The sequence below is a fragment of the Ascidiella aspersa genome, chromosome 2 (genome assembly GCF_963924565.1).
Source record: "Ascidiella aspersa chromosome 2, kaAscAspe10.2, whole genome shotgun sequence".
Taxonomy (NCBI): domain Eukaryota; kingdom Metazoa; phylum Chordata; class Ascidiacea; order Phlebobranchia; family Ascidiidae; genus Ascidiella; species Ascidiella aspersa.
Window position 1 is genome coordinate 31410591 of NC_139448.1, and position 19991 is coordinate 31430581.

At 37.6% G+C, this 19991-nt stretch overlaps 1 protein-coding gene across 1 annotated transcript; it reads right to left on the reverse strand.

Annotated features, from left to right (window-relative positions):
- Window positions 1-3776: 3776 nt before the first annotated feature.
- LOC146164901 (E3 ubiquitin-protein ligase NEURL1-like) lies at window positions 3777-12389 on the reverse strand. Its single transcript, XM_083382284.1, has 12 exons — window positions 12305-12389; window positions 11162-11242; window positions 10227-10392; window positions 10104-10148; window positions 9344-9506; window positions 8392-8575; window positions 7443-7752; window positions 6824-6924; window positions 6192-6326; window positions 5530-5688; window positions 4742-4952; window positions 3777-4187 (listed from the first exon to the last, which is right to left on the reverse strand). Exons 1-12 carry the CDS (start codon window positions 12387-12389, stop codon window positions 4073-4075), a joined length of 1755 nt encoding a protein of 584 aa, XP_083238410.1. The 3' UTR covers window positions 3777-4072.
- Between the last annotated feature and the right edge of the window lie 7602 nt (window positions 12390-19991).

The following is a 19991-nucleotide window of genomic DNA, read 5'->3' on the forward strand; positions in this document are numbered from 1 at the left end:
CCATATAACGGGAACACACAATAAGACCAAAAAAGGCGAAAATACCTAAAGCTGAAATATTAATAAAACCGTAATATCAAGACCAACGACACAATACAGCCAAATACGCAGTAATATACAGTACTAATATCGAAATTGTCTGAATAAGACCTAAATCTGTCGAAATGCGTCTTAAATTATTGTTGCCAAAATAACGCTTGAAACTGTAGGTATAGAGGCTATGGGACGATCGGGGGCCGTCGGCCTGGCATCGGCGTTTTTGCGCCACGTTTAGGCGCCCTAGTTTGACCGGCGCTGTTAGGGCGCTGTTAGCTGTTAGGGCGCCGCTGTTTTGGACAGCATTTATGACCATGTGTGGGTTTATTGATGGGTAATAGGTGGGATTGAAAAATTGTTAGGGATGAAATTGTTAGGGAAGTTAGTGATGTACTTACGGGTGGGGTTTGGGGTTAGGTAAAGTGTTGTTTAGGCCTCATTCTGACCATTTTGGTCATATTCCGATAGTTTAAGGATTTTTTCGATTTAGACGGTACTACGACTATTAGGTATTAGTTCTATTTTGGTCTCATTCCGTACTGTTTTATTCCGACGTTGATGTTGTTCTTATCTCGATATTTTGGCTGGAGTCCATTACAGCGGTTACAAACTCATTCTTCCAATGGGGCGCGCTTATTAAGTTCTAACTTTAAATGTTTATTTTGGATTATGAGATTGTGTCACACAAGCGATATATTTTGAAAAAAGTTAGAATAGTACAAAGATTAGTTTCGCACAAAAATACAAATTAACCTGGTTTTGGTTAACAAACATTACATTTTGCTAAAGAACGTCAAGTCAATATTAAACGGTATGTTACAAAAAAGTAAATTATGCACAATTTATGCTTTCAAAGAATCTATAGGAAAACTCAACCATGACAAGCTAAAAAGTAGTTACAAGTATTTGATATATTATTGCAAGAATTAATTTAAATTGACAAAAAGTTTATGGTTGAGAAAGTTAAGGTCTTTTCAATATTAGTTGTCGTTGGCAGAAAACATTTTCTGCTTTGAAATAAATCGACCAAATAGCAAGGAAAAAAAGAAATAAATTACTAGGCTAAATAACACACTGTACAAGTAAACAAACAAAAATCTAAAACTATTACTCACCGCTCGCAAATGCAGCGGTAAAGAGGTTGAACATGACAAACAACACGCCGACGGAATTGTTTTACAATCGCTGTCATTTTTGATTAGTGCTTAACTGCAAACAACTTAACGTGCATTTGCAAGCAACTTTCGCTAGACTGTTGCAACCTATAGGTGTAACACTGATTGGTACGAACTATTTTTGTAACAATAGGTTTAGCGGAAATGGTTTGCATACGACCTTCCATTTAACTTTCGGAGTATACCTACAATCCTCAAATAGGTTTGGTGTTTCATTGTATGCATCGTCCCCTTGACGATTTTTCCAATTACTTTTTAACAAAACTGGTCATGTATTAATGCTCAGTAATGGACAAGATCGTTTTTAAACGCCATATCCAAAATAAATGTTAAAAGCATCTTAAACTTGGATTGCTCGATATAAGACACCTAAATATTCCCTTTAAGCAGTGTTTGTAAACAAGCTCGTTTTGCGTTTTTCTTTCGGTCGCACAATGCAGATATAAAACAGAGTTTGAGCTAAACTAAATCGCCAGCATATTTATTTCGTCAGTTGCAAAATTGTGTCAATTTTGTAAAGTTATAAAGTGTTTGGTAAGCACATCGCCTATAAGAGACTGTTCATCTCTTGTAAACACTAATATCTAACCTTATGAAGAGATATATTTTATCAGCACCACTTACAGAAGTTTTGCTTTCTGGGGTACCAATATACGCTTTCGTTGCTTACCTGTTCTCTGAGCCTACGGATTAAGTTGATTTGATTAAGTTGATTTAATATTGGACTTCTGGATAACCTGACTATTTTGTGTAATTTCGGGCAAAGATTGCGATGAATTTGTTAAGGTCATCTGATGGCCCTTTACTTCAAAACGGATGAGATACCGTCACGTGTCCACATGCTGGAGTTACCAGCCCGAATAGTTACCAGCCCCCCACCTCTAAGTACATCAATAATTACCCTAATAATTTCAACCCTAACCTATTTTCCAACCATACCCATTACCCATTCCCCACATAAAACAGGGCCAAATAATGCGGTGCTAAAACGGATAGATTTTTCTGCTTAAGGTATTGTTGCTTCGTCTTTGTGTGTTCCCGGTTATACACCGGTTACTCCACGCAGCGTCTGACTGTTGTTTCCATCCAACTGTCAATATACTGAAAGGCACGCTTTATAACAGGGGTCGGCAACCTACGGCCGCCGGCCCGCCGATGTAATTCATCCGGCCCGGCGCCTCTTTGACAAATTAGACACGAGTCCAGCATTTCACGTACTTTTGACTATAACTACTAAACTACAAAAAATTTTCGGGCTTCGCGCAAATCCTCTTTTTAATTCCGGTTTGCTTACGTTTTGATGCTGCGTTTTCACCTCGGCGCTTCTTTAACATTGCGCCATGGAAGACCGCAAAGTGCGTCGCCGAAAAACCTTCGATCTCAATTGTGCAGAATTCACTTTGTATAGTAAGTGGTAATACATTTACCTGAACCCGAGCACATTTTTTACTGTATATTTAATTGAGTCTTTATAGTTTTTCGAAAACAAAAAGGGTTGTGGTTATTTTGTTAGTAAAACTTTTGTGTGCTGCAAACAAGTCATTCCAATGACAAATTATTTTGTTAAATTTAGGTCAAGTTTAAGGGTAATGGCCATAGCAAGTCAATTTTGGTCAAGCCATTGCCTTAAAAAAATACATAGTTGACTATTCAAATTTTTGAATTAGTTCAATTCAAGCAATATTTTCATAGTAAATAACAAAACAAAATAAATAGCAAGCCATAAAAAATTGGCAAAATAACCCACTTTTAACGAAATGTTTCTCAAACACTTGACATTAATGCTAGTTTTTAAGTCAAAGGCAAGTATTTTGTCGGTATGAATTTAGTCGAATCATTCTACCAAAAAGGCTTATTTTAGTAACGTCATTTGAAAACAGTGACACGAGTTCAAGAATTGAAGTAAAATAAATCTTATTAGAAAATCATTGAGGGGTCTGATGATTTAAAATGTTGGAAAATAACTATTTATTGCCTCCGAGAAAACAACAAACAAGGAGTGAGAGATATTTTAACCAACTGAAAAGCAGATTTACGTGTTACCTTATGATTTACATGAAACCGATCATTTATATTATATTTATTGCTATCGCTAACCCTATATTTTTTGACAAAAAACTTTCTTTTAAGTTTGTTTCATGCTTCTCATTTAAAGGAACTGTAGGTAAGCCGTCAGGGGTGGTAAATAGGTATTTCTTTAAAACAGATCATTTTGTCTTTCAGTGTTAAACGTTCACAAGTTACCGCAATCGATGTTCTGATTCGCCTGACAACAAAGCATAATTATTAACATGCGCTACAATTAATCCCAACCAGTGAAAGTTCAATGAAAGATCCACGCACATGTGTTTCAACAAATGTGATCGAACCCTTCTAAAGCTGATTTTTGACTAACGATTACGTCTACGTATCATTAGTACACCGAAAGCCTTCCAAAACTAACTGAATCTGTTGATAAATGATGCAAGAAGAGCAGGCTAAAAAAGCGATGGCTTTCGGTGTACCAGCGAAAAGTATATGAGTTTTATAAATTAGACTCTATTACCTAATACGCTTCGGTCGTGCATTAGAATACTTAGGCAATGTATATTATCATTAGAAAAACATATTCCTTAACCTACATGTTTTCTATTATTCCGAATAAGGGAAAAGAAAGAACAACTTTTAATAACATCTTTCCACAGACTTATGCTTGACAAAAAGCACCTTACAGCGAAGTTTAAAAACGGTGACGGCAGTGTTACAAAACAATCCATTGTATTATGTCATCACAACATATTCTCCACGCTAATCTTGAATTCAATCCTCGGAAAGCTTCATATTTCGTTAAACAACCAGTTCCTATTGTTTTATGAAGTCAGTCACTGACTGTCGTAATCCTCTTGTGCTTCTTCTACTTCATCTTCTTCCGTTTGGCTTCGAAGGATCCTTATCACATCCCTCACGGGTCCTCCGCAAACCGGACACACGATAAATCTAAAACAGTACTTTAAAGAAGTATGGAAATACGTTGTTAAAGACAAATTGAAGTAACATCTGAACAAGATTTCGAACAACCGTGCTTTGTCTGATCAAAGCAGACAGCAAAGGGGGTATTTCTTTGCAGCTTTAAACACTACGCCTTGTTAAAATATTTTTGAGTTTTTATGCGATGAAATATCAAGAGCAACAATTTTTTATATTGTTCAGTATAATCTCTTCATTGTGTCAAAACACGTTATACTATAGACTTTGAAAGCCGATGGAATCGGACATTTTTATAATATATAAAACGGCGTTTATGGAATCTTTATGGAATCCAATACCATTGCAGCAGGTCTGTTCCGCTGAGGCGTATATTAACAATAAAACTCAGAGTTTAAAAAGCAGAGTAAAACCAGAATCACATATGTCTTAAATGAAGATATATTCCGCCTGTACTGACAGCGTCAGTTCTTATATGAAGTTCAAGTTTTTATGATTTCTAAATACAAGACGCGGGATCTTTTGAGACAGACAGAAAGGAAAGTGCCTTTATATCTCTTACTCACCTGAGCTGTTGTTTCACCATACACGTGATTGCGCACCAGTTACAGAGCGAGAGATGGCCGCACGGTTGGATTGTGCAGTCGCGGATTCTTTCCGCCTTGAAGCACATCAAGCATTCGCGCTCGTGTTCACCGCTTTGGATTAAGTCGTCAGGCTCGAAGGCGAACTTTTGCGAAGTAGAAGGCTCGGCTGGGTCGAAGCTCCTGATGCGGCCTGCAATTTGTAAGGGAAGGATGTCGTTTTTAAAAAAGGCTCACTAACGTTAAAACAAAAGAATTAAAAACAAACAGAATACAGCCGTTAAATTCTTAGCACATAAGCTAATTTGATGTATTTAACAATGTTGTAACTAGTCATTTTGAAAGGACTTAAGGTCCATTTAAAAAATAACTCAAGTCCATGTCAAGTCTTTGCTAAAATACCAAGTCAAGTCCCAGTCCAGGTCATCGGTTGCTTAAGTCAAGTCCCAGTCAAGTCATTATGAGAGCATGTTCAAGTTATGTCATTAGCATAAAAGTAAACTGTTAATTTATGAGCAATAATTCAACTAAAAAGTAACGCAATATACAGTAATCAAAGTGTTTAACGTGCAAAACTCGAGATAAATTTTAATGAAAAACACTCAATGTCGCCTAACTCCAAAATATTTGACAAAATGATTTCAGTCCAAGTCAAATCATTTGTCCAAAAACATTTAGGTTAAGTCAAGTCATTTGAAAACAGTAACTTAAGTGCCTTTCAAGTCAAGTCAATGACGTAGTTCATTTCAACACTAAAACAGGGAACTTACCCATCAATTTGATAACGGTCGTGCTTCCGTAAATGTCGAAAACGAGCCAGAATCGTCCGGATTCAACTGGAATATCGGAAATCAGCTTTTGTGCCAGTGAGCCGTTCTTTGAGAGCGAGAGAACGCCGGTTGGGTCAAGAACAAAGCCGACCTGATCTCCTTTGAAAGTTAATAATTTTTGATTGGTTTTGATTCATGTTCTCAAAAGAAGTTTTGATCTTTTCGGTTTTTAATATTTGCATAAGTTGTCAGTTTCGTTTTAGCGCTCGATTGATAAATTTTGCTCGATTGATAAATTTTTCAAGGAAAAACGAGAACTGACTTGTTCACTGATAAACTTATTACGACATCTTCTATACTGAATAAAAGTACATTAATCACCCTTTGCAAGTCCCTAGTATGTAGGCATCATAGATTAAAATTACTAGAAAAAGTTTTTTAGCACTTTTTGTCTATTCAGGTAGGAGTTTTTTTCTGTTATGGTACCACAAAAGCAAACAACAAAACACCTAAAAATCTTTATCAAACGTTTTCAACTTTTTCCATACAGCTGAAATCTGTTGAATGCTAAGCAAGTGGTCTTTAACATGCAATTAACAAAACTTCTTTTAAAATTTGAGCGACGTGGGCTCGGTCCCATACCTTTGTGTTATAACGTTTACCTTGTACAGTGTCAACATCCCTCGAAATCTTCCAATATTGTCCCGGTTTGGTGTTTAGGAGATCGGCGTTGTCGGGAAGGTTTTCCGGGTCCAGCGTTCCTGGGTCGATGTTGGTCAAACCGACACCCAGAGAACCTTCGTGAATAAGGGAGACAATAAGAATACCCTTTCGCGGTTAGGAATGGCAACTTTTCTTGTGTAAGATTTCATATGGGCTTGTGTTTAAAATTTGTTGCGCTCGTTAAGTGTCGACACCATGCTGAACTCCGTGGCCAAACTATATCTTTAGCTAAAGCGTGTGACATTTTTGTCATAATTTGGTGTAATATTGATTACTACCTTTAACCATATACCCTAATAATTCGTTACCTAATAAATGAGTTTTTGTTTTTCGCAAAAGTATGCACAAAATTGATTGATTTTTCTATGTACAATAATATTACCAAACATTAGAAAATCTTGTATTGTGACATAAAAGTTACTTCAGGGAACACCCTTCCCAACTTGTAAATATACATATTAATTGTTTTAGGGTAAATAAATATAATAAGGTACGCCAGCATATACCACCACACTACACGGTTTAGGCGGACAAAAAAAACTTAATAAAAAAATGAAAATCGAATACAAACCAGCGTAGTTGGCTTCAACTTTGCTGATTTCGAGAAAGGTGATGTCATACGTCCGAAGGGGACGAGAGTCGAACGTCAAGGCATTCCAAAACGAGTCGTACCTATAGTGAAAACTTATAACATAAGTCCCCAACTGAAAGATTTATTCATTGCGCAATTAATTTTGGTCGAAAAATTATTACACTTTGTTAAAAGTTTCTTACTTTCAGTGTTCGAAAAGATTTGTGTAAACTTTACGTAAACTTTTTTCCTAACCCACCATTTGACAAGTCAGATTTTTAATAAGAGTTTAAGACAGAACATGGACAACTAAACATTTGACTGGCTAAATCAGCCCAGTTTAACTTTGTATAATAAGTTTTACGCTTATCAGAGATATTCTCCTAAGCCCAAGCACTGTTTATTCCCACAGTGTTGACGCTCGTCTCGAAGGAATTAAAGCTACAGTCAAACTCTTTTCTTCACTATGCGTCACCCACGAGGGATGCGGAAGACCCGCTACTCGCGAAGCTCTTTGAATTGGCCAACAAAATAAATATAAAAATTTATTAAAACCTTGATTTTCCATTTAAAAACCTGTCACTCAAATTATAGTTATATGTAAACTACAGTCACGCACCTCTTTGCCGTGCACCTCTGCGAGTCCATCTTCACGTTATGGCCGCACACCTCGTGAAAAGACACCGAGTCCTCCTTGGCCACGCTGCGGCGCCTAGCCCGCGTGGCGTCATCGCCTTCGTCATCATCGACGTCATCGTGCTGGTGGAGCGCGTCGGCGCCGTGCTTGGCCTGCTCCTCGTCCACGATGGCCAGTTCTTCGACCTTGCCGTAGAGGTCAAACATGGGCCAGAGCGACTTGCACGTGGTAAGCCCGCTTAGGAAGGTTCCTTTATTCTCGTTGTTGATCCTGTACGTCACGGAGCCGTCCTCTGCGCAAGAATAAACAATAAAACTCAAAGTTTAAAAACAATTAAGAGTAAAAGCAGGATCAGACATTTTTTAAAGAAATATATATTTCGCCTATACTGGCATCTTCAGCTCCTATAAGTAAAGTAAAATACATATACATAGCAAAGTAATAATGAAATCAATAAAATAGTGAAGAAAACTATCTAATACAAAGCAGCACCGCGCAGACAAGGCAACATGACGTGACACTATGTGCAAAAATTGTTTTAGTGAGGTCCAAAAGCTTTATTTGGGTTCCATTACAGCTGCAGGCAAGATTGTGCGGTGAAAGATCACTAAAATTTTGGTTGTAACGAATTGGATTTGAGTGTTGGTTTGCTGAAAAATTTTTTTTGTTTGAGAAATCATAACAACTTTGGTATACCGAAGCAGAATTAACATAATTATGTCGAAAGGTATGCAGTCTGCGTAATAGTTTCCCTTGCAAATAAAGTGTAAAGCGAATACCTGTGTCACTACAAAATTACGAGCCCAAAGTAGCGAATGAATAACTGTTAGAACATGATACGCCGTTGTACCGGGTAAATATATAGGATACACGAACTGCGTCAAAGTTACCCAAGATTTTGAATTATTAATGGAAATAAAACTTGTCTCACCTTTAAACTCGAAAGAAAAAATGTTGTACTTCGTGGCGTACTTTTCCTTAAGCGGCAGGGCCCAGTAGCGCGACTTTCGCCGCAGGTCAGGTACGGCGTAGCTCGGCAGTGAGAGAGGATCGCAGCGACCCGGATTATGAGGTGTGAAGCCCAGTCGAATGCAGCCTCTCCAATCGGGACGGACCTTGAATTAAATTGCAACTATCAACTTTTTGATTGACATAAACTATTTTTATTGCGTTTTTATCCCAATAACTGCCAGAACTGAAGTTTTGAATTTGATGTGCTGCTGCAAAGCAATATGTTTTAATAGAGCTGTACCACAATATTTAACTTTTACATAGCGGTTTTAATGGTTCTTCATTGATCCTTTCTTGGGAGCTTTGTTACAGATTTTCAGTGAGTTGTTACGTTAAGCATTTCAGTGTGATGTTGAATTTAGGGATTCTTAACTTTTTTTCGAACCCAGGGAGAGATTTATAAACAAACGCGACTCCATAGTAAACTTATAGCAAAAGAAGTAGGTCTAATGTAATGTTGGACACGAATTAGTTACTAACTCAATAAAAATGGTAATAAAAAATTTATGATAGCAATGCATAAAAACTAAACGGCCATTCATGTTAAATTTTAAAATCTTCATCTCGCGTTAAACAAAACTAAGCAAAACTGAATCGAAATCAATCTAAACCAATTAATTTTATAATCAAATAAACAAACACCGAAACGGTCCCCCAAATTTCTCCAGCGGTTTCCCAAATTTTGGACTTGCAACTTTTTGGTATTTAAATGAAACACTTGCGGTCTCTTAAAACTACTTAGCGGTCACCCAAACCAAACCTTAAAAAAAAACTGCTCGGTCGCATAAGCAACTGTCAAAGAGCCCACTGTGCACCCTTTCTCTTGGCCAATAACGCCCTAACCACCACCTCCGCTTACCTAATTTCATTACCTTATTGAATCTGAGATGAATTATCTCCCCTGGCTTGACAGGTCGATGTCCGAACACGATTCCGTTACAAAAGTTGTTCGCCTTCCTCGTGGCTGTGTGCCGGTCAAACGATAGGTCAACGTTGGAGCCGTGCACGTGATGGAAGTGCATAAGGTCGTAAAACCTGGTCACAAGAGATGGTTGTTTTTTTTAATTTCGCGGATGTCCGTTGTGGTTTTAAAATCAGCAGTCGGCATGTATTTTTTTATATAAGCGCTGGCTTCACTTAATCGGTATTTAATTCAATTTGATACAAAATATCGTAAAACAATACAATACGGTTTAATCAGATGATTAAATATTTTAATATGGCGCCCTAAAATATATTTTATAATTGATGATGTTTTTGTGCTATAAACATCTCTCTTATCATAATATCCTTACCGCTAAAAATCATGATTGTTTGTCGTGAGTCCTATAGGAAGGGAATAATTGTTACACACATAAAGCACAAAAAGCGTTATACATACTGTAAGTTGTATTAACTGCATCAGTTATCAATGCAAGTCACCTGAAAGGAATACTTTAACTTGGTCAAACTAAAAGTGTGCAACTTTTAGTTAAACCTTAAGCAGTTTTAAGACACAAATTCGCATAATTATTATATTAAATAAATGTTCTGTGCATAATGTTATTCGACCAGACTCCAAAAAAATGTTTAAGCATTCTATGAATTTGTTTTCCCCACTTTTAGTTTTAGTAAGTTAAGGTATTTAGTCACCTGAAACTTGTCGTGTTTGTTGCAGCAGTTGCAGCGGTGCTGGCTCTCGTCGTCACGCTCGATCTGCCATTGTTGTTGGATGAGCGCTGCGACGACTTGGTTAGAACGGATGAGCGCTGAGACGACTTGGTGGCGATTGAAGAGCAGCGGTTGGAGGATTTGGTGGAGGCGGTGCCGGTCCTTGAGGAGCGCGTGGAACCGAACTCGAAGAGCGAGGAGATGTCCCAGGCAGAGGACTTGAGGTGAAAGTCTGATCTGGTGTGGAGAGTTGGACGGCAGCGGCGAGCATCTGGGTTGAAAGAGACAGGAAAACTTTAGGTTAAGTTAAAGTTTTTTTACATCAATCTGATCGTAAACCCTTTCGCTTTAAGGAAATAAATGGTTTCGCTTTTATAGTTTGTAACTTATTTGGCCTATATTGAAACAGATTTACCAGGTTATCAATACATGTTTTTTTAAAGCGATATTAAAGCGATAGGATTTTTAAATTGTTTTTGGATGACAATTTACAGCGATTTAATTTCAGTTATACACAAGTTTATAAATTATATTTCCTTTCTTAATGATGGAAAGTCGTAGCGGGTGCGTTGGATGGCAACAGCGAGTGTCTGGGTTGAAAGACACAGGAAGACTTTAGATTTACCAAATATTTTTTACATAAATCTGATTGTAAACCATTTCGCTTAAAAACATAACTAGTTGGTAGCTCTCTTTATCTTATTGAAAGAGATTTATTGAGTTTATCAAATACTTTACGAGGGTTATTTATAAATTAAACATTTCAACTTAAACCTTGTAAAACCAATTTTAAGTTTGGAATATAAGTTGTCCACAACAAAACCAACAAGCATTTTAAAATTTTGTGCTACTAAAAATAAATTGATGACATTTTACGTCAGCCGATATGTAGGCTTATTGTGAATCTTATTGGACCTCAAATGGGCAAACTATGGCGCGTGCCATAGACCCTATAGTTTTTGAAAGTAGGCTTACGACGTTGACTTGTAAAACGTAAACTACTAGGTTAGTGTTGCAGTAGTGGCCACCACGTGTCATACCTTTTACCAACTGGCGAATGTCCCATCCAGCGACATATTCCAGCCGTTTGTGACGAGGTTTGCGCATGCGCAATTCTTGTTCTAAGATTATAAAAATACATAATTTGTTGCACATTGAGTTATAGGTTGGATACAAACAAGACTGAAATAAAGCAAACCAAACCAAAAAATAATTCCGACAAGAACAAGATATGTCCCTAAAATAAATTTTCGGTCCATATAAATACAACAGAAGTTATAGGTGTTTTTTATGTTTAAAAGTGTTCTTATGCTCTAATAGTCCAAATACAGCGGATCTTGTTGACCAAAAAAGAACAATTAGGGGTGTGTAAATGCTGTGGCTAAGCTCAAGCTTTCAACAATTATTCGTAGCCGCTAGAAATTAAAACCTGCTAACAGGTTTGCGTGCAAGTCAAGGTCACATCACACGTTCAATGTCAACACATGGTTGCTTACAGGCGGTTAAGTCAACAACAAAGTGGCGAAAGCGCTTAGCTTTTGGTATTTACACTCCACTTCACCAACCTACTTGTTAAAATATCTATACCTAACGGGATTTAAGTTGTCGGAGCCAATTTTTTGGGTTTGCTAAATTACGAAAGCGCTACTTTACAAGGCAGGTTAACTTTCTTATTGTGCGTGAACGCTAGCTTTTTGTAAGCCCCAGTTCTTATTGGCCAAACGCTAAATTAATATCCAATAAAGTTAAATCCACTTTTAAATAAATTTGATCTATTTGGCGATAATCCTTTTTAAACATTGCATATCTGTGAATAGTGTACGTAACATATTAACTATATGTTCTTTAATTCAACAGCTGTTTAGTTATTAAACAAGTATAAGTATAATATCTTTTCAATGTTATGTGTTATTTTTAATTGTTTTCTGACAACATATACTTTTAAAGGATACACGCCATTCAAATGTTTTAGACCATTAGAAATACTTCATTGTTTTGCGAGTTTAAACAATTTCATATGTTAGTGATGTTCCCCAGAAATAATGTTAAACAGTAGGAGTTATTCTTGGGTTTTAACTGTTCCTGAAGCAATTTAAAGTTTTTCCTGGAAGTGTTTTATGCCATGTTAGAGATCTAATTCAGCAAAAACGCCAAATAAAAAAGGCATTGATTTACAAGCTTACCTATGATGTCTTCGTCCTCGCCTATAAGATGCAGATGTGAAGAGTTCTGTTGTGGGTTGTTGTTTACGAGGACGTCGATCGCCATAACGTTGATTGCCGCAAAGATTTGCTTAAATGTTTAAACCGAATTATATCTGCTGGACAAAAGGCAAAGATGTCGATAAATATGTTGTTTAACCAAAGGCTTTTCGAAAATCTAAATCGGCAAACGATTTTAATGTATTAAAACTCACAGTGTGGAAAGCCCGGCTTTAACCATTTAAAGCGGTGTTTTTTTTTCAATTTTTTCGCGACGACCCTACAACCAAAGTAGCTGCGAAGCTTTGGCAAACTGTTCGAAAGCGAACAAAACATAGGAATTTAGCCGTTAATCTCTGCGACTTTATTTAATTTTAGCCACGTCCTGTATTGCTTCCACTACACTCTCAAATTTTTGACATATCGTTCTTGGAATCAATCTTAATAATACTAACCATGTCGGCAACCCAACAAAATTAAACGGTGAATTTCGGGTGACTACCAATAGATCGAGAAGCACTGATTTAAAGCAATGCAAACAAACTAGTCGTGATTTTCTATGGTATCGCTTAGACATTTGCTGTAGCCTACCTATATATGGGAACGCTGCCTGTTGTCAGGCTAACTATAGTGATTTGTAACCTAATCAATAAGACTGCTTATTTTGTATATCTCTGCTTGTTTGTATACCTACTTCTGATAAAATAGGCTTTCGAAAGCAAATGCTTTTAGGCTTCAAACCCATCAACAAGTTTGTTCGCCGACTTCGTGTTGCGTAACCAAGCCTCCAAGCCGAGGAAGTCAAAACCCATTTGGCGAACAATTTAAAGAGTCGTTCGTCTTTCGTCAGAATTTTCCCAAGGCGCCCGAAGGCCGACAAAGCGCTGTAGTCCCGTGTTGTTGTTTGATTTGCCCACAATTGTCATCCGCACGTGTTATTTGCCTCCCAAAAGGAGTCACCAAGTCAAAGTGAGCGCAATGAAATGTTTAGAGTGTAAAGTCTCTAGAAGTTGTGCCCCTATACCAGGTTAAAATTTTCACACAATTTTCGTAATTGCGTCAGCTAGCCAGGGCACTCACCAAGGCGAAGTAAAAAAACTGCAATAAAATATATTCTAAACGAAAATTTTCACGCAATCCTGTAATATATACTTCAGCTATCAAACATACTAAAACGTTTAGAGTGTAATATATCTAGATGTTAAGTCCCTGCTAAACTGCAATTTTAACACAATCCTCGTATTTTTTCGGCTATTCAGTCAATTTACCATAGCGAAGTATAGGCGCGTTAAATCGTTGATAGTGTTGTGAAGCGGCTAAGCTAAACTTTGAAGCATAATGGTTGGAGGTTTTGTACTAAGACATAATAAGAATTTTAAAACCCATACAGAAGTAGGTATCATCTTGAACGTTTCGAATAACTGTACCTTCTCTCTATATTGAAAATGAATAAAGCTTAGTACGGCTAAGCTAAAATTTTACAACAATCTTTGCCTAGTCTTAAGATATCGAGCGCACTCACTAAAGCAAAAAAAGGACTCAAATAACCAGAGTACAGTAACCCAAAAGTCCTGTCGCTGATATAAGCTAATTCTTTACACGATCCTTTGTAGGCCTATTCGTTTCACATGTCCATCTCGCACACGAAAGCAAAGCAGTGCGCCTAAAATTCCAATGGTGCAATACTATAAGAAATCCTGTCAGTATTGAGCTAAAATTGAAAAGCTTGCATGTGTCCGGCTATCCAGACTTACCAAGGCTAATGAAGTGCGCTAAAATCATCAGAGCGCAATATCTCCAGATGTTATCCCATAATGTTTACCTGAAGTTTTTCACTACTTCCTCGTATTCATTTCAGCTATCCAGCGCCAGGCTCTGTGGAGTCGGCGGTTTGAGTCTGGTGCTTTGTGGCGACCGCACGGAAAGCTACACATCACCATCTCAACACGGCTGAAACATCACGTACTTTCGCCCAACGCAGTCGGGTAAGCTGTTTGTTGTAAATCCCAAGTAAATACAGAAAACGCTTTGGTGCTGATTCGTTTTCGAGTGCCGTTCTGTAGGTCGTTGTTTGGGACAGGTACGCGCCTTTGTACGGACTTGCGTGAATTGTTGCCTAAATATCCAAAACGTTATACAGTTGTTGTTGCCTTAATCGCTAAATAACTCGGTTCACACGGGAATGGTTGTAAATAGGGGCAAATTTAAAACGCGAAATACGTATCTGCAAAGCCTCAAACGCAATAAAGTGAATTCTGCAAAACCTCAAATGCCGATGAAGTGAATTTCGGCGTGTTAAGTTCGGCGATTTTATACACACCTCTGTTTCTCAAATGTAACCTTTTCTGGAAACACAGAAGTTTCTTCTCCTGTCTATAGAAGTAATTAACAAAATTTCGTTTAACTTGGCTGCAAAAAACAACAACATAAGCAACAGTTTCAAGTCCAAACTGACTAAAAATCACTCAGTAGCCTATTTTAACAATATAGTATTAAACTTCAATTTTGTTGGGTCAACAACAAAAACAGGAAGATGGTCTTTTGCATAAACGTGATTTACTTTAAGGCCTCAATTTTTTTTTAAATTGCGCAACTGACCTCGTTGTTTTGAAACACTGTATTCATTACATTGGAAAGCTGAACTAATACACTTGTCTACATACCCAAGACGAGGTACTGGTTTTTACCTTGCGTCACTGGAGGTAATATATATGTTAGTCCTGAAAGAGATCTTACGGATCAAGAATCTTTAATATATTTTCTGCATGGAAATAAGTTTACTTGATTTTACAAACTTTATTGCTTGCACCGCAAATTCCAACTGACTTTTTTGTTCTTTGATGCTCTAAAGCTGCAACAAATGGAATGCTTGAGTTCGAATTTCACCTATGTTACTTTGTACTAACGTACCTCTCTGAAATGCTTCAATCTCATAAAATGACCCGGTGCCTGAAGCAATTCGATTGTTAGCTTTCGTGTGGCTGGCTCTTTCTTAATCTTGGATTATCCTATTTTCAGCTTCTCAAAATCTGTCTGAATGTTGGCTTTGGCGTATTATTCAATGTGCTATTGTAGCTTCACGTCCCGGACGACAGCAGCTTTCTACAAGCACTATACAGCCTTTGGGTAACAGGGTGAAGCAGACTCTTAGATATCTCAAAATTCTTCTTTAGTTCATTTAAAGCAGGAGTTCTTAAACTGGGGTCCATAGACCCCCTGGGGGTCCGTGAACTAGTTTTAGGGGGTCCATGAAGGTCTAATTGAAATATCAGTGTTTATTTAAGAATGAATCCATTTATTAAAGAAATCAATTTTATTAAAAATAAAACGGTTTTGCACTGAATGTATTTAGACTACATTTACTTTCACAATTTTGGACCAAAATCAGCAAATTTATGAAGTCTATTTGTACTGTGACGTCAATTTGTGACGTCATTTTTAAAATTTTTTTTGTCTACAGTGGTCCACGCGAGATGAAAGAAAATTTTAGGGGTCCGCGGTAAAAAAAGTTTAAGAACCCCTGATTTAAAGTGTCACCGCAAAAAGGCAAACTAACAGCTTACCAACAAAACTCATAATTTCAAACCAGGAAAGTCCGATAACATTGGATCGAATCCGATGCCCAAAGTTAAGTATGGTAGGATCAATACTTGTGCGGTACTAAGCTAGGTTTCGATGCGATGGATAAATTGATAAGGAATCCCATCAATGGTTTGCTATCCAATTAAACGAGTCTACCTTGAAAGGCAATTTTATCCAAAAATGATTATTTGGTTAACACCTGGAAGAAACTATACGTCTTCACGCTAAAGTATTTTTCGCCTAATAACCTGGAAATATTGCCTTCGAACGTTGGAACTCTCTCTATTCTGCTTGTTTGAACGAAGTAATGGCGTTATTTGGTATCAGATCTGATCGCGATATATTTTGTCAAAACTATCGGGTAACGGAATAAAATGTCAGGTATCGGACAGCCCTATAGTTCGAACAGGTTTTCGATTAGAGCAATTTCTACTTTTGTAAAATAAAATATTAAACACTTCTAGAGTATCGGTACTGTAAAATCAGATAACTGTAAATTTCAAAGCTATATTTTTTTACAACAACAGCAACTACAAAACAAATAGATGCCAACTTCAAGCCAAAGAAAAAAAAACAGGTGACATTTATTCCAGCCCCTTTCGAAAGCTAAATACGCCCGCCTCTCACTTTACCTTCGCTATGAAATCACTGCACAAACTCGGGCGCGTTCTCCTGATTCGATCATCTCCCGTAGAACAGAGCGGATTAAATGCTGGCGCACATGGGCTACCTAATTCCCTTATCTTCCACAAAGGCCTGCGCGGGCCATTTAATTGCGCCAGATCGCGATTGTTTATTGTTTGGCGGCGGTAACTCGATTGCTGTCGTAAACACTGGGCGTAAATGAAGCCGGGATTCGGGTTACGGAAGTTGAATGGGACCTGGAGGACCTAACACTTGTAAAACAAGCCGGCATAGGTTCGGCGCGACCCCGTTGCTTGTTCTCAAGCAACCTTTGCTAATTTTTCGAAAAAATGTCTTGGGATTCACGTGCTGCCTTCAAATGTGTCATAGTTGAAAAATAAAAAGTCAGTCGCTGGATCAGTTTCTATATACAAACGTTGATGTTTTTACTATATGCCTGGGGTGGATTGTCAGCCGAGACGTCGTGGTGTTAGTGGCCTTTCTGACTGTTTTTATTTTGGATGCTTTTAAAAATATGGCATCTGTATTTCTAGGGATTCTACTCGAAAAAAATAGCAAGCCGATTCATCTCTGTACTTGAATGCCCCCGCATTCTATTGATACCAATGGTCTATTTTTAAACGCGGAATCTCCCTTGCTATGTTTCATACCGATATTGGATACCAAGACGGATAACATCCTATTATTTGTACCTATAGGCTACGAATGTGGCACCATCAGAAAACCCAGATCGGAACGGGTTAAGTATTCGTATGTATTCTAGTTGTTTAACGTATAGCGCCAAAGCACCCTAAATGGCAGTGGCACAGTAAAACCAAGAGTTTTTTTTACGTACTTTACATAGTAACATTGCGTCACAACATGCTGCTTTTCTTTATCGTAAATAATTTTATTTCTGGACTCATCCACCAGCGAAGTAAAGTCAGGCCTTTATTTCGAACTCTAAATGATTGAAGTCAAGTCAAGTCATTTTGCCAAGAACTAGGTCGAGTTAAGTCACTATTTTGCCATTAAGACAAGTCAAGTTAGTCATTGACCTGGGCCATTACAATACTGCTCTCCATACACGAAGCCTTGTTTTTTTGAAGAACGAATTTTTTCGCGCGTTTCTATGAAATCGAGAAATAAACGCGACACCATTTCAAAAGCGTGGCGAGACATAAAAATAGAACACCTGAAAGGACATAAATAAACGGAGAAGAAGAAATAGGTGAACAAAAGGATCGCACGAAACCGTTTGGAAACAAGAGGGAGGAGAAGCTTCAGTAAAAAACAAAAGAAACGAATCTGCCAGAATACTGGAAAAACTGCATTTTTAGGTGCAGCGAAAACTGTGCTATAGAAAGGTGCGCGCTCGCCGAAACGTATAAAATGCGGCCGGTGATAAAAAAGAACGCGTTCTAGTCTACAAAGGTGTAGCGGGGCGCCGAGCACAGTGTATACATGAGGCCAGGTTTTTCGCTCTACGATTAAGTCGCTTTCGCGCTTTAATCTCAACAAAAAAACACAATTGCTCATCGAAATTCAATTACAATCGCGAAGATAATATTTCTCGGCTCGAAAGACGAAGGAAATCTCAAACATATGCGAAAGTATAAAAAAAAAGTTTCTAGAAATTATTGTAAACCTCACAACAACAAAAAAATCGACCAGAAGAGATTTTGCTTGGTTTACTAAAACTGTTTTGACAGATTTTTTTAGCCCGCTATTTAAACGTGACACCAGTGAAACATTTTTAACCAATCGGAAAGTCGTCCACCAAACGAAGGCATGTTTGAATGCGAGCAAGAAACACGAACGGCTCAGGACAGATTTAAAAATCAACGAGCCCACCCTTATTTCCTATACGAGTCGGCACAAGTTTAACAAACAGAAGCGCGGAATTGGAAGGAGACAAATAATAAAGCACGACGGAAATCAATCGGTTTAATCGTGTGCGAATAGTTCAAACACCACATACATCAGTGTTTTTTAGACCTTTTTTGGCGGCGCCTTAAATGCTAAGCGTCAGTACAACAGCGAAGCTTTGACGAGCACATTCTACGGAACTTTTTGTAAGTGAACAAAGACAAATAGCATTAATATTAGATTTGAATTTAATCAATATGAGCCATGCCATCGCATTGCCTCCGCACTATCTTCAAACTTTTGAGAAATCTTACTCCGATGCAATCTTACCAAATCAACGATGTGAATTAGTGTAATCGGCGACCCAACCAAATTACACGGCAATCACATTTTGGACTCGTCGGTTGAGAAACACTGACTATATATCACGTGTTTTTCCACTTAAATTTAGACCAGTGGTTCTCAACCAGTGAGCCATAAGAACATTTAAGGTGGGCCACAGACCAATTTAAAAAGCTACATTTAGTTTAAGTGTCACTACATTTAATTTTACAGGAATAATGGCTTGGGGAGGAATTAAAAAATAAATGTAAATTCATTGTTCAGCCGCAAGTATCTCACTAATGCATAGTACAATAAACAATCTGTTTTAAAATATGTTCTGCTGTGTTTTGTTCCCGACCTATTTTACATTTTTTTCTTTCATAAAACTATTGGGCCACAGAATATTTTTGCAATTTAAATGGGCCACGAAAGAAAAAAGGTTGAGAACCACTGGTTTAGACGTTACAAGGGACATTTAATCACGGGGTGCAACTAGGGTTGTTCGACATAATCGGTTCAGAACAGATGCCTGATTTTGATTCCAGTACTCGTCCGATTTTAGGATTGATATCTATCAAATACGAAATTAATTTGTGCATTTTAGTCAAAGTTTTTGATTTAACTCGGCAACTTCAGCTTTATATTCATTCTTAGCGCTAATGCAAATTAGGTTTAACATCCGGAAAAAAAAAATGTTTGCAAGTTTTGAATTTACGTACTCTTTGTCACAAATACCAAGTATCGTAACAAAATTTTACGATAGGCTTTACTAATGCAAACTCACTTTTCATTTCGAAAAGGACCATTTTACTACATGGGGTTGAGAGACCGTAGAACAGAAAGGCCAAAACCAACGGCCTATATTTAAATAGGGACAAACAACAACAGTGTAAAAAACCTATAATAAACGGCAAACAAACACGAACTAGCTGGTTGGCCAACGACGGCGACCAATAAGCCAACAGGGGACGTCGCGTTGTTTTTCACAATGTGCGCACAAGATGCCTTTAAAAATGCGCACTTTTTTTAGAACGTGTGTACATTTTGAAGTTAAGAGTTGTAGTTGTGTCCACTCTAACTATCTCAAAATGTGCACATTCTGAAAAGTATTATAAAATGTGCTCACATTCTTAACAATAGTGGTTACATTTTTGAAGGCGTTTTGAATTGAGCGCAGATTTTTTGCTCATGTTCGCGCGAAAATTTTTGGGCACGTTGTGCAAAAGTGCTCGCATTTCTCGTCTTTAGTAACCAAGCGACGAGCTAGATT